We start from the raw sequence: 16266 nt of genomic DNA, 5'->3' as shown, positions 1-16266 counted from the left end.
CCTGTGTTTGTGAAATCTTGTATCCTTGCTGTAAGGCTTCATTTCCACACACGCCAGCTTAATTTAATTCATCCTTAGTCAAAAGACACCTGTTGTTATGTCCTGTTATTATTTTTATTGTATTTGTATAACATTGTCCGTTTTTTTCTGTCCTTGTTTTTTTATACATTCACTGCTTTCTACCAAGGAATCTAATGCTCTTAGCTTAGTTTTTCCTTGGGGCTGGCCAGATTGGAGCAATCTCAAGTATAATCAACCGAAATTGCGAAGATAACCTGGTACTTGACTAAGGAAAGAAAACTTCAAATGACCCGTCCTTGTTTTCTTTGTATGGTTTATCTGGATGTTTTGTTGTCCCGTTTTTGTATCACCTAACTGTCCGGATGTTTTGCGTTCTTGTTCTATTTTGTATTTTATATATATATATATATATATATATATATATATATATATATATATATATATATTATATATATATATATATATATATATATATTCTTCATCATCATCATCATTAGTGGCCTTTTTTTTTTTCGATGCTCTACAGAGAGGGTGGCGGTCACCCATTTTTAAATCTGCAAGTTGTGTTTGGAGGAAGAATTGGCTGCTATATTTAGCAGGTCAGACAACTATATAAAAGCTGCTTTACTGAATCCCTTAAAGCAGCCTAATGCCCTATCATCTACCTTGTTACTAAAGTTACTGTTGTTGTTGTATTTATTAGTGATGATGATGATGATGATGACAACGACGACGACGACAACAACAATGATGATGATCATGATAAAATGGTTTACAACCATTAACTCCAGATACTGCCATTTGAAAAATCACTTCTAGCATATTCACCAGCTTTTTTGACCAAAGTTCAGTCATTAACAATTGAGCTTTCTCATTATGCATATATTTATATTCAATTAAAATTTATAGGCTCATTATGCTATGTATGCTAATGAACACCTTACTACTTGTTTTCCATGCAGCAGAAATCCATGATTATTATCTCCACCATCAAATCACTGCTTTAACAGAAGAGTAGTTTTCAAAAGTATGAAGGTGCATGGCTTAGTGATTAGAAGTATTCAGCTTACAATCGTAAGGTCACGAGTTCAATTCCTAGCGGTGTGTAAACGTCCTTGAGCAAGACACTTTTTATTTAACATTGCTCCAGTCCACTTAGCTGGCAAAAATAAGTAGTACCTGTATTTTGAAGGGCCAGCCTTGTCACATCTTGTGTCATGCTGAATCTCCCTGAGAACTACATTAAGAGTATGTATGTCTATGAAGTGCTCAGCCACATGCACAATAATTTCACAAGCAGGCTGTTCAGTTAATCAGAGCAACTGGAAGCTTCATTGTCATAACTGACATCGTGCCAGTTAATGAAAGAATTGCTAAATCAACAACCTGGTCAAAGCTGTCTGGTTGTTCATGGGCTTGCATGAATGAAGCTCAAACTACTATTCTTTTATTCGTTTGTTCTTTTATTCTTTTACTTGTTTCAGTCATTTGACTGCGGCCATGCTGGAGTACTGCCTTTAGCCGAACAAATCAACTCCAGGACTTATTCTTCGTAAGCCTACTGCATACTTTATCAGTGTCTTTCGCTGAACCACTAAGTTACAGGACATAAACATACCAACATTGGTAGTCAAGCAATAGTGGAGGGACAAACACAGATACACACATACATATATACATATAAATGGAGTTAAACGCAGGTGTTATTCAAATTCTTTTACTTCCGACACATGTTTCGAAGATATCACTGATATTATGCCAAAGGATTAAAATGGTGTAAAACAATGTAATCTTCTCTTTTTATTTGCGTGATTTTTTGCTACCACAGTAACTATTAATCTATTTTTTCCGTGTTAATTGTTAACAAGAGAAAAATACACACATCTATTTATAAATATATATAATGTATACGAAGGGCTTCTTTCAGTTTCTGTCTACCAAATCACCTCACATGGCTTTGGTCAGCCTGAGGCTATAGTAGACGACACTTGCCCTACACCATCTATTTATATATATATATATATATATATATTATGTGAAATAGAAAGATGAATAATCTTGTAGTAGATTAATCAAAAGTTTACCGATACCTTAGTAGCAAAAATCACAGCAGTAAAACAGCACGGTTGGAGGTACAACCATCTGGCGTTGCAACCGTGCGTTGGTGCGGAAATTGAATTAAAACATTATGGTGAATTGAAGAAATGGAGCTGAACGCAGATTGAACAGAAATCGTTTTATTTCATTCTACACGTGTTTCGAAAGGCACAAATTACCAAAATCCGATTGAATAATGGGACCATATTGTGTCTTTCTCTTCAGGAAGAAAAAGGAAATCCGTTGGAAAACAAAAACAGAACAGAGGCGGAGCAAAAAACAAATCGAACTGTGCTCCTAAGAGCCCATGGCGAAACTGTTTATCATTGTATGTTGAGAACCGGTGGCTGAAGAATTCACGGGTCAGGCATCGGTCATCATGTGGGTGAGGGTGTATAGATTTCTTTGTGACCGAGATAAAGTTCTGACTATTTAAGGAATATTGGATGTTTTATGAGGGGCGAGAAAATCTACTTACTTGAGACGTGTGTGTGTGTATACTGTTCTATATATGTGTGTGTTGGCGTAGGGGTAGAAAACATTTTTTGTGTACGTGTGTGCGTTTGATCGTTCGGCTGTCAGTGGCTACTGCCGTGATAACCGTTGGGTGGCAGAAAGAAAAAAATTTTTTTAAAAAAATATATATATATTATGTTTTATGTGTGTGTGTTCATTAAGCCTGCCTTGTCAAGGAAACCCCCGCTGTGAAAAAACCACCCCGTTTGTCTTACAGAGTAATTCCCCTTGCAGTGGTTATCGTAGATATCTTAAAGGCTATTTCAGAAGAGAAAGACACAATATGGTCCCATTATTCAATCGGATTTTGGTAATTTGTGCTTTCGAAACACGTGTAGAATGAAATAAAACGATTTCTGTTCAATCTGCGTTCAGCTCCATTTCTTCAATTCACCAATAATGTTTTATATATATATATATATATATATATAATGTATACGAAGGGCTTCTTTCAGTTTCTGTCTACCAAATCACCTCACATGGCTTTGGTCAGCCTGAAGCTATAGTAGAAGACACTTGCCCAAGGTGCCACACAGTGGGACTGAACCCAGAACCATATGGATGGGAAGCAAGCTTCTTACCACACAGCTACTCCAGACTTTGAAAAAGCAATTAAAAACCCAGTACATTATATTCTTATTAGACTTCATCATGTTCTAAAAACCTGATGGATTGTACATTATAACTAGTATTTTTCTTGGAAGGTCAGAAATACTAGCAAGAATTGTTAGCACAGTCATTTTATGGTTAAATTCCTTTTACACATCATCAACCATTCAAGTGTGGGGGCACGTGGCTCAGTGGTTAGGATGTCGAACTCATGATCATAAGGTTGTGGTTTTGATTCCTGGACTGGGCGATGCATTGTGTTCTTGAGCAAAACACTTCATTTCACGTTACTCCAGTCCACTCAGCTGACAAAAATGAGTAATCCTGCAACGGATTGGCGTCCCATCCAGGTGGGGAATTTCTACACCACTGAAACCGGGAAACCAGCCCTTATGAGCCTGGCATGGCTCGAGAAGGAACATTAATTTTTTTTAACCATGATCAAGAGCATTCCAGCAAAGACCATCCCATCATCTGGTGTATCTAGGACTATATTTTCTGTGTTTTGGCAAAAGTTTGGTAGTTATTTCTAGCAAATCAGACGACTATATAGAAGCCTTTCTGTTGGCTCCATTCAGGTTAAAAGTGTAGGTAGAAAGTATTTGTGGAGGTGTTAGGACAAAGCATGAACTAAAATTGATTACCAAGCCATCAATTTTGTGACTTAACTACATGGTACTGCACTTAGAATGTTCCCTTCCATGGCACAAGTCCAGACAAGGTTGTTTATGGAGGATAAGCAGTCGGCCATGCATACCAGCCTCCCCTCTTCATGCCACGAATGTTATCCAAGGGAAAGGCTTAACTACACAACAGCTTGTCTTTCAATGAGGTATATTCCATGTGTAGCAAGATATGACGAATAAATTCAACTCCAAAGAATATAATAGCAAATAAGACTAAAGATATAATAGAAAACAGATAAATAAAGACAAAAAAAAATTACAAAATAAAAAATACAAAACTGAAAAGCCATGAAAAAAGCAAAGAAATGAACTAAAGTTTAAAAAATGGCTAAAGAAAGCAAACATTAAGCAAAGTCCATAAATGTTTTTAAGTAATAGTTATAAATACTCACCAATCGCACAAAGAATTATTTTTGCCTGGAATACAAAGAAATAATAATGTTAACAGTTTGACAAAATGTTTGTATTGAATGTTTCACAAAGATTTCACCAGTCTGTCTCTCACTACTCCATCAGCCCCATCTATTCTGTGAAAGTTTCCTAATGGCAAATAGCAAAGAGATGTGTATGATATAATAACTTTTCATTTCTTGACAGAACATTCAAGATGAATGGAACCGAAAGCATTCTTGGGTTTATATAAGTGCATTCTTAAAAAAAAAATAAAAACTTCATTCTTGCTTCAAGCGCTATTATTTCATAAAAGAAGGGGGGGAAAAAAAGGTGATCGAGAACTTAAGGTGGTGAAGAAGAACAAGGTGGTGGAGCAGAAGAGTCAAAAACAGGAATGGAAGGAAACAACAAGAGTAAGAGAAAACACAATAATAATGATAATGATTTCAAAACACAAGGCCAGCAGTTTCGGGGGAGGGGGTAAGCCAATTAGATTGACCCCAGTGTTCAACTGATACTTATCTTATTGTCCCAAAAAGGCAATGTCAACCTCGGCAGAATTTGAACTCAGAACATAAAGATGGACGAAATACTGTGAAATTTTGCCTGACATGCGAACAATTCTGCCAGCTCGCCACCTCAATAATAATAATAATTATGACGACGATGAGATGGGGAAAGCTTGTCAGGACAGAAGGCATATGGTTGCCAAGTGGTGAGATGATGAAGGCAATTCAACCTCAATCCAGCTATAAATACCTGGGAATACTTGAGGCAGATGGAATTATATATAACGACATGAAGGAAAAGACAAAAAGAGGTTTACCTGCAGTGAGTGAGAAAAATATTGGCTTCAAAGCTGAATACCAGAAACATAATTTCGACAATAAACTTGCGTGCAGTCTCCGTTGCAGGATTACTCATTTTTGTCAACTGAGTGGACTGGAGTAACGTGAAATGAAGTGTTTTGCTCAAGAACACAATGCATCGCCCAGTCCAGGAATCGAAACCACAACCTTATGATCATGAGTTCAACATCCTAACCACTGAGCCACGTGCCCCCACACTTGAATGGTTGATGATGTGTAAAAGGTATGGCACTAGAATCCTTAAGTGGACAGAGGAGGAGCTAAAGGAAATGGACAGGACGTCAAGAAAGCTCCTAATGATGCATGGAGCTCATCATCCACATGAAGGCACTGATCACCAATACATATAGAGAGCAAATGGAAGAAGAGGACTGATAGGTGTGGGAGACTGTATACATATTGAACTCAAGAGTTTAATGAAATACCTAGCCTAAAGTAAGGAAACCCTGCTAGTGACAGTTAGGAACAAGGGAGTATTGAAAGTAGAGAAAAAAAGAAAAATGAAGGAAGAAGTACAAATAGGACACGAAGAAGAATTATGCAACAAGGGACTACACAATTGATTCCATGTAGTCACAAGAGAAGTTACTGGAAAAAATAGGTGGGATTGGCTGAAGAAAGGAACCCTAAAAAAAGAGACCGAGAGCACTATACTGGCAGTGCAAGACCAAGGTTTGGCTACGAACTGGAGGGTTAACCTTTGGAATGAACAAGTGTCTCTGCTGTGCTGTATCTGTAATAGAGTGGATGAAACTATTGCCATATCACACACGAATGCCCTAGACTTGCCCAAAACCACTACAGGTTGTGATGACATGATCAGGTTGCAAAAGTGCTACACCGGAAACTGTGCGAAAAGTGGGGATTAGAGAAAAGCAAGATATAGTATGAGCACAAACCAGGGAGAGTGGCAGAGTTGGAGACTAGTAAAATCCACTGGTATTTCCCAATCCAAATAGATCAGGTGCTAGAGCATAACAGACCAGATCTAGTGGTGGTTGACAAGAGGTACCACATGTGCTATATAGTTTATGTTGCATGCCCCTTTGACTCACGAATAGTCAAGAAGGAAGGCAAAAAATAGATAAATACAACCATCTTAAGAATGAAATAGCCTGGCTAGGAAAAATGAAGAAGGTGAAGATAGTGCCAATTATTGTTAAATGATTTAAGAACCATCTGCTGGCATGTCCCAACATGCCACGCCATGGAAAAAATTCAAATATGAATTAGAAGCAGATTGAGGTTAGAGATATGTGTAATAAGTGCGAAGGATAATAGAGGTAGGTGGGAGAAATAAGATATAGCATCGAGTAAAGACCCCCTTCACTCATGAATGACCATGAGATTGCACCTAGAAAGTTCCGCTCTGAGGCACAAGTCCAGACAAGTCCACGCCACCAGTGTAATCCAAGGGAATGGCAAAGGCCCGTACAGCTTGGCACCAGTGATGTTGCAACTCATTTCTACAGCTGAGTGAACTGGAGAAGTGTGAAATAACACAACACACAGCCCAGTCTGGGACTCAAACTCAGTAGGACTGCATTGTCTAAATACACCCTGACCATATTAAAGATGGTACAGCCGTGATTTGAGGGTGATTGGATTTATTTCTAGCATTCCTTGGCTTGTTGTAACATGGTGATATGCTTGTAATGATAGACATGCGACAGAAAAATCAATTGATGTCTGATTCATTTCATTTTACTTACTGCTTGTGGCTATAATTTCCAGACATAATCAATAGCCTAAAGATAGATTAACACTGTTGACTGACATGAACTCGGTGATCTACGTGAGGTGATGTATTCAGTGGACACCTTTTGGCTTAGTGGTGATTACAGGTAACTTTCAATCACTCAAATGTCCTATATATATATATATATATATATATATATATATGTGTGTGTGTGTGTGTGTGTGTGTGTGTGTGTGTGTATGTATGTATGTATATATGTATATACACACACACACATACATGTATAGACAAATGTAAATGGTGTGTGAGTGTATATATACATGAATATGAAAGAATTTCAAATGTAAACTACACCTACTTCAAAAACACATTTTTTAAAATTTATAACATAAAAGATAACTCCTCTACAAATAAACTCAGATATTTAAATTATAGTTATTCTGTAATCTTTGTGCATGTGTACATAGAACTATATAAGATGTATGCATGTATATGTGTGAACCTGTGTGTGTGTGTGCTTTTTTGGTTACATTCAAACTGTAGTGTACATACAGTCACAAACAACCCAATCTAGAGTAGACTGTTAGCATTTGATATAATAAACATATCTATCCACTCTACACAACATACTGGGTCTTATATCAGATAATGCTTTCATTAAGTAAAATATATATTAATATACTTTATAACTACTGAGGCAATGAGCTGGCAAAATTGTTAGCATGCCAAGCAAAATGCTTGGTGGTATTTCGTCCAGCTCTAAGTTCTGAGTTCAAATTCTGCCGAGATCAACACATATAGATGGAGTTGTATTTATTAAGTAACAGATTAACTTAGCTCCTCGTGATACTTAAAGTTTTGTGGACTAGAAAAAACATGACTGGCTCTTTGGACATAGAGACATATGTTTTAGAAGTTGGTCATATTTTTTCATTATCATGAAATTTTATGTAGCATGAGGAGCTAAGCCAACTGATTACTCTCTCCCTCTCTCTCTCTCTATATATATATATATAGGGAGAATTCATGAAAAAAACAAAAGACGAAGACAGGTGGTGTAGAAAACAAACAGACGTATTAGTATAACGCTCGGGAATTGAAAGTCTTTAATGTTTCAAGCTTATATATATATATATATATATCACATACAAGATAAGAAAATGGAGAAATACATCTAAATCAAATATCAATTACCAGATAATACTCAATCACATACTTTATTAAACCACCACATAAGAGACTGTAGGGTTAAACATAAAAAAGCAGAACAAATCAGTGTACATAAAGGAATGTACATAAAAAAGTGTACATAAAAGAGTAATGTTGTATAATAAGTAGAATATATATAAAAAAGAGAATATAAATATAAGTAAATATAAATATAAGTATCAATATATATACATATATCACATAAAAATGTGTCTGCTCATAAGAAAGAAAGCAAATAAGAATAATGAATGTGAAACTAGTGTATAATATCAAAAATATAGTATATTTATTTATTATAGATGAAAGTATGCAGTACTAAGAATGTTCAGTATCTTTCATAAGAATTTTTTCAAGGTATGGGTGTCAGCTGATAAGTTCATTGGCTGACCAAAATAATCTCATGGGATGTGACCAAATGAGGTTTATTTTGTCAACATAGTCCCCGTTATGGTCCACAAACATCTTGAATCAATGTTGCAGAGCTTAGATCCCACTGGTGAAGAAGCTTTCATCCTGTTAATCAAAAAAAGTCATCAACAGCAGATGTGATGTCACCATCACTGCATTACTGGTCCCCAGCCAAGTGCTTTTTCATGTTGGGAAACAGGTGATAGTCAGATGGAGCCAAATAAACATAATAGGGACAGTGGTCAACCAGTTCGATGCATGGCAGCCAATGAGACCAAGGACTTGTGTGCTGGAGCATTACCCTGATGAAACAAGGCCCCTTTCATCAGTTTTTCTGGGCATTTCATTTTGATAGCCTTTCATAACTGCCCCAGCAAGTTGGCATTGTACTCTCCATTGATAGGTGATCCTTTTGAAAATAGTCAATAAATACAATGCCTTTTGCATCCCAAAAATGTCGAACTTGGTCTTCTTTAGAGCAGGTGAGGAGGGACATTTCCATTGGATGGATTGTTTCTCTGTCTCTGGCTCAAAGTGATGAAGCCAACACTCATCCTGGGTTAGGAAACATTCAAGAAAACCAGCTGGATCTGCCTAAAATAATGTCAGATTTTCTCATGTGATCAGCAAGGTGTGCTATTGATTGGGTGTCAGAAGATATGGCAGCCACCAAGCTGAAATCTTCTTCATGCCAACTCCATTGTGCAGAATATTCTCTACTTTCTCACAGAACATGCTTATAACACTGGCTATTTTGTTCATAGTCAATTGCTTGCCATCCATCAGTATGTGATGAACATGATCAATGTTTCCCTCGGTGGTGACAGTTTCAGGAACCCCAGAACTTGGGTGACCTTCAAGACTCTCTCTTCCCCTCCTAAATCCAGCTGCCCACTTTTGCACAGTTGATAAGCATCTTGTAGAGGCCCATGATAAAAGCACATGATAAAGCATGATAAAACAGTTTGCCTAGTGTGCTAACAATTCTGCCAGCTCACCATCTTCATAATTGTAATAATATCAAAATCATATAATAGAGAAAACATGATGTTAGTGATGTATATGTGAAAACCAAATGCGAATTGAAAGTAGTGGTGGTGGTGGTGCAATTATGACAGTTGTTGATGATGATGATGATATTAGCATTTAAGAATAAGGAGGAAAATTAATGGAGATGTAGATATAAAAGAAAAAAATGCCAAGAGAAGTTATAAACTGAAATAATAAATTAACAACAAATTATACATTGTGAAATACAAAATGTAGTGAGATCCAAACGTTATATAATGATATACTGATATAATGTTAGAACACTAAAAAGTAATCTATCACATAAATAATGAGTGAAATAAAAATGTAGTGGAATAAGAATACAAGAGAGGAGAAAACAAAGACACTGAAGATGAACAAGTGGTGATCAGTGGATGTAAGTGTATCATCAATAACTGCAAGGATTTGAAGCGGTTCAAAACATGGTAGTTTGTGAACAAGTTATAAAATAGACAGTATATGCAAGACTAGGGATGGGACAAAAGTAGAGGAAAACAGAATTAGATTAGAAGGGGGCTGCATGGGAATCAATAATGGGGAAACTAAGGATGTTTAGAGATAGAGAGGTTGTGGTAATTGTTTTGGTGGGTTGTCCTTGTTATTGATAAGGTTTCAGATATGTTTAAAAGTTTTGAAGAAATTATGGCTGCATGTGGTCCTGCAGAGTGTCTGTTTAGAAGGTGCTGTTTAGCATACAGCATATCGTGTGCCTCTACAGGACAGAAAGTGAAGGATTTGGGGGTTCTAGTGAAATTTAGCATTGGTAGCAACTTTCCAATTTAAACTGTAAAGTATATTTCTCTCTTTTTAATCCTTTCTATACATATGCATATATATATATATGCTTACATGGAAAATCAATGTTAAATGATGATAACGGTGATATCAAATGCTGAGCCTTACAAAGGAGATAATAGATGACCAAGATATGTGGCACAAGAAGACTCCCCCACTACAACAAAAGTGGGATCCTAAAACCAAGGTGGCACATAAAAAGCACTAGTGCTGGTGCCACATAAAAAGCACTGGTGATAATGCCATGTAAAAAGCTCCCAGTACACTCTGTAAAGTGGTTGACATTAGGAAAAGTATTCAGCTGCAGAAACCAAGTAAAAACAAACTATGGAACTTGGTGCGGCCCCCTAGCCTTGCCAGTTCCTGTCAAGACATCCTACCCATGCCAGCATGGAAAAATAGATGTTAAATGTTGATGATGATAAATATGTATACTTGAAAGTCTATAAGAATTGCTTAATGCAGTTTTGAAGTGTAAAGGTGATTTTGTTTTTTAAATTTATTTTTTTTTAAAACGGTATGAAATCTTTTATCAGGATGTTTACACACTCATATGTATATGTATGCATGCTTATATATAAATGTATATACAGATGTGTGTGTTTGTGTGTGCATGCATATTTTCTTGTTGGATTCAACATATGAGGGTCCAACAGCATTTTTCTTTTAGACTGTATATCTATGCCTCTTATGACACTTTAATCTAGCCAACTTAAATCCACAGATTAGACATATGAAAGGATTGTTAAACAAAACAGCTGGCACATTTAAGACTTTGCCTTTTCTCTCTCACTTCTAAAGAACTGATCTAGATAGACCAATTCATAGTTGTTTATGGGTTTTAGAAAATTACTCTCCATTTCTATACAGAAGTGCACATTTAGCCATCATTACAAGGAGTAAATATTTACAGACCAAAAACTGTAGCAAACACTGGTTATAGTTTTGAATCTGACAAGTTTTGCAGTATTTTGCTGCTTGACCACATTGTTGTAATTTGCACATTTACTCTTCTCTCTCTATATATATATACTTATTTTCATTGAATACCAATGTCTAAATGGCTAGCAGAAAGGCAACGTGCTAGTGGAAAAACCAAAGAAACATTTTGCACTAAGTACATCAAAGAAAGTAGAGTTAATAGAAATTTAAACGGATTAATAATGATCAAACAGACTCTGCTTAACAAGTATATTATTTGTATCTCCTAAATACAGTCTCGGATAAAATCTCAACAAACAAAAAGAAACAGACACTATGAAAATATGATTTCTCTTTCTTTGTCGATATATGCTGTATGTATGAGTATGTGAGGGAGTTTGTACACTTACATAAACACACACATACGCACAGACACAAACACAATTATGTGTGTGCGTGTGAGTGTGTATGTGTATTACCATTTTTGTATGAGAAAAAGAAAATAGAGAAATTGATATCATCATCATCGTTTAACGTCCGTTTTCCATGCTAGCATGGGTTGGACAGTTCGACTGGGGTCTGGGAAGCCAAGAGGCTGCACCAGGCTCCAGTCTGATCTGGCTGTGTTTCTACAGCTGGATGCCCTTCCTAACGCCAACCACTCCGTGAGTATAGAGGGTGTTTTTTACATGCCACCGGCACAGGTGCCAGGGGAGGCTTGCAGCGGCCACGATCGGTTGGTGCTTTTTACGTGCCATCGGCACAGAAGCCAGTAAAGGCGGTGCTGGCATCGGCCACATTCGGATATATAGACATTAATTTATTAGAACATTTTCATTTTCAAACAATATCAAACCAATTGCACCTACAAATGTGTCCATGCCCCACCAATTCAACTTGAGAAATAAAATAAAATTAAATTAAATTAAATTAAACTTTCATATTGAATATCGTTAATTCGTCATTTCATCAGGTGAAGAATTTGATAGAAAGGAGCTACATTCCAGTATGTTGTTTGACCATTGTTAGACCCAGATATGTGCTTTTCAGCAACCAATACATTTAAAAACTGTTACTTGTATATATGTATATGCAAATAGGTTAATGCATTTGTTCGCATGTGCATGTAATGTGTTAAAAAATAAAGGTATCTGCTAGTTAGCTTAAACAATACTTCCATAAGATTATTTTACCTAGAAACTAAGAACAATATTCCTAATTTACATTATTATTTATGATAGATCAAAATGTCAATAAAATATTTAATCACTTAAGAAATTTGTATTAAGTCACTCAGTTGTAATCTCTAGTAATTACAACTAAATAAATTATTATTATTATTTATTTTCATGTTAAAACATAGTTACGTATGTTCTTTTACTTGTTTCAGTCATTTAACTGCGACCATGCTGGAGCACCACCTTTAGTCGGGCAAATCGACCCCAGGACTTATTCTTTGTAAGCCTAGTACTTATTTTATATGCCTCTTTTGCCGAACCGCTAAGTTACGGGGATGTAAACACACCAGCATCGGTTGTCAAGCGATGTTGGTGGAACAAACACAGACACACAAACATATACACACACATATATATACATATATACGACAGGCTTCTTTCAGTTTCTGTCTACCAAATCCACTCACAAGGCTTTGGCCGGCCCAAGGCTATAGTAGAAGACACTTGCCCAAGGTTCCACGCAGTGGGAATGAACACGGAACCATGTGGTTGGTAAGAAAGCTACTTACCACACAGCCACATGTAATATTTTTTTTATGCATTTCTGTGTGCATTTGTTAATGTACTGACAGCTACTGGACGATGATGAATGAAAACTGTTCACTAATTAGCAAAGTTGAATATTACGCCATCTGTACAAAATATATATCTATTTATAATACTGAGAATAGACGCAAACAGTCATGATAAAGGAAAGCATTAATGTTAACAAATCAAAATTGATAAAAATTAAAACCATTATTAAATTAATACATTAATATCTTTAACTTAAAAATTACCTGTTATTTTATTAATAATAATCAGATTCCTGAGATACGTACTTAAATTAATGTCTCAGCAACCGTTATATAATACAGTTACTCATAAATAAAACCTTATATTTATATTTACTATTCATTTAATATTTTCATATTAATATAACTACAAGGAATTATTTAATCTTTTTAGTTACATTTGTTAGTAAATTAATCCTAAGATACCACCTAATTTATAGTCCTAATAATCCTTACATTATATTTAATGGTAATTTTTGAAAACATGCTTACATGTATGAACACAAAATAACCTACTCTCTTTTTTGGTGTTAAGGAGTCTATGTCTAGAATTTAAGATTTGAAATAATTCATTACACACAAAGAAAACAATAGGCATTTCCAGTTTTATAGGCACCAGTCCTGCTTATTATTTCCCACTCCACAGTAAACATTTTATTTTTGTCCTTTAAGTCCCAAATAAATTCACTAAGACTGGTAGAAGACAACTTATTTTTATTATTAAAGGTATAATTGTGATTAGCAATGCATTTTTTGTTAAGTTTTCTGTTGTACCAATGTAAAAGAAATTCTTACCTTCAGGTTTAACTCTACAGCTATATACGTTTTTTTGCTTACAATAATTATTAAACATACACCTACCCATGCTAGCATGGAAGATAGATTTTAAATGATGATGATGATGATTACTATTTTGATTTATACCATTATATTCAGTATGATGGTTATTTACTACATTACTATTATTTTTCAGGTTAGGATGGGATTTCTTTTTCTTATACAAAAATGGTAATATACTCATTTCCATCAATGCAGAAATAACATCTTTGGTTTTTCACTGATACACTGGATCAAATCAGGGAATTTGGATGCTAAAATCCCTTTGAGAGGAGTTTAAACATATATGTATATATATATATCATTATATAAGTGTGTGTGTATATGTGTGTGTATATATATATATATATATATATATATATATATATATTATATATATATATATATATATATATTGGCCTGCTCGCTTAGCCAGCGGGGTGGCATCATTCGAAGGCTAAAACAATGCAAACGCATTGTGACCAGCGATGTGTAACAACATCTGATAGTCTGGTCCGTCACGTGATCACGTGATATATATATATATATATATAGGTATTTAACACCAGACAGCCAGACCTGCCATCGCCTTATGCTTCACACTTCAGGCGATTCCTACAGAAATCCTGGGACCTGCAAGTTGACTGAGCAGATTCAGGGTAGTGGTCTAAGGAAGACAATCTCTTGCTCTTGACTTTTCCCCTTTGTGTGTTCAATAACTAGCCATGAGGCCTTTTCTCCATTTTGAAGAGAGATTATACGCCACCAGCATCTGACAAGACGTTGTAAAGCATGTGTGAGTGTGTGTGCATATATGCATACAAAAATATATGAGTATGTACATATAGGTGTATGTAAGTAATTGCATGTGTGTGACTGTAAATGCATATGCACCTGCATACACACATGTGCATGTGCATATACACATATGCACATGTATACGCAGGTATGCATACATTTATGGGCACATGTGAACATGCAAGTGTATATATGCATGTGTATGTATAGGCGTACATATATGTCTGCATATATGCATGTGTGTGTGAATGTGTATGTATACATAATCATGCATATATATAAGCACGTGAGTGCATGTGTATGTGTATCATTATACCTTCTTTCCTCCTCTCAGATTCCTACCTATCCCTAACCTATCACATACGGCTATTTATAGTAATTTGACATTCTAGTATTCTTCCCTCCACTTCAAATTTTTCTACCAAAACTACTACTCCAGTATCACCCCACCCATACCTTTTCTTTACCCATCCATTAATACAACCCTGACATATCACCCCTACTTTCACATTTCACATTCTTTTACTCCCTATCTTCTTATCTCTCCTATCCCTCCCTTGCCTCTCCCTTCCTCCCATCACATTAACTTGACCATCAAATAACACTCCTTTCTCACTTTTTTTTCTCCCTTTCTTCTTTTTTCTCTCTTTCTTCCTCTCATTTTCTCTTCCTGTTTTCATTTTGACCTATCTCCTTTTTCTAATCATACATCTATCCTCCCCCCATCTATCCACAAATACTACCAATACATTCTCAAATTTTCATTCACACCACAAAACCCTTTCCAATGAGCAACACTGATCCCACAGCTCCATACTTGGAAATGACAAAACAAGAACTGCTATTGGAACTTACAAACCATGTACAGGAAACTTTTTTACCACTTCTTTACACCATTTTCCTCAAATATTGGAACTGCAACTACAATATCTTTATATATCTTATTTCTACTTTCATTCTCTTATGTCCCTCTATATCCCCTATCTCTTCCTCTTCCACAATAATTCCAACTCAAATATTTTCTCACACTGTCTCTGATGAAGGGATATCTGTAATATCCCTGAAACAGCTGTAAGACTAGAAATAATACATTTCTAAATATCTCAGAGAGATTTATGCAGTAGTGGTATGATAAAGTAGTTGTATACTGTCAACTTAATATGACAGTCCCAGTCACAGTCTGGAGTAGCATGGCCTGCTAGTTGGAGATGCCTATCTAGCCTTTGACGAGTAAAGACTCAGAAACTAGTATCTGAATGCAGGTTTAGCTGGGTGAAGGTGCTTATCTCCCCCTTGCAAACATAAGGACACAGAAATGTGTCAAGGCAGATTGGAAGCGTTGCTGCTTCCTAGGGCTAAATAGCAGTAGTATGATTCCCTTCATGGGACTGTCACATTAAGTTGACAGTATACAACTACTTTAGATGTAAGACTCATTATAAATGTCCTGAAAACTCCTCACGGCCTTTGCTTTGTTATCTCATTCTATCTAACATATATATATATATAAATATATAAGGGTAAAAATTATTAAAGATAATAATTTATACCAGTGGCCAGCATACGTAAAAAATTGTCCATAGACCA

The 16266-nt window shown here is 35.8% G+C and overlaps 1 protein-coding gene across 1 annotated transcript in view; it reads right to left on the bottom strand.

Moving 5' to 3' along the window:
• The window catches only part of LOC115219919, a 190600-nt gene that overhangs the window by 8618 nt on the left and 165716 nt on the right, over positions 1–16266 (bottom strand). The window contains exon 19 of the mRNA XM_029790226.2: positions 4322–4346. Within this exon, the coding sequence (XP_029646086.1) occupies positions 4322–4346 (25 nt within the window). The remainder of the gene's footprint in view (positions 1–4321; positions 4347–16266) is intronic.

Source organism: Octopus sinensis, linkage group LG15 (assembly GCF_006345805.1).
Source record: "Octopus sinensis linkage group LG15, ASM634580v1, whole genome shotgun sequence".
Taxonomy (NCBI): Eukaryota; Metazoa; Mollusca; class Cephalopoda; order Octopoda; family Octopodidae; genus Octopus; species Octopus sinensis.
Note: the sequence above shows the minus strand (reverse complement) of the source record. Positions and strands in the feature narration are given on the sequence as shown.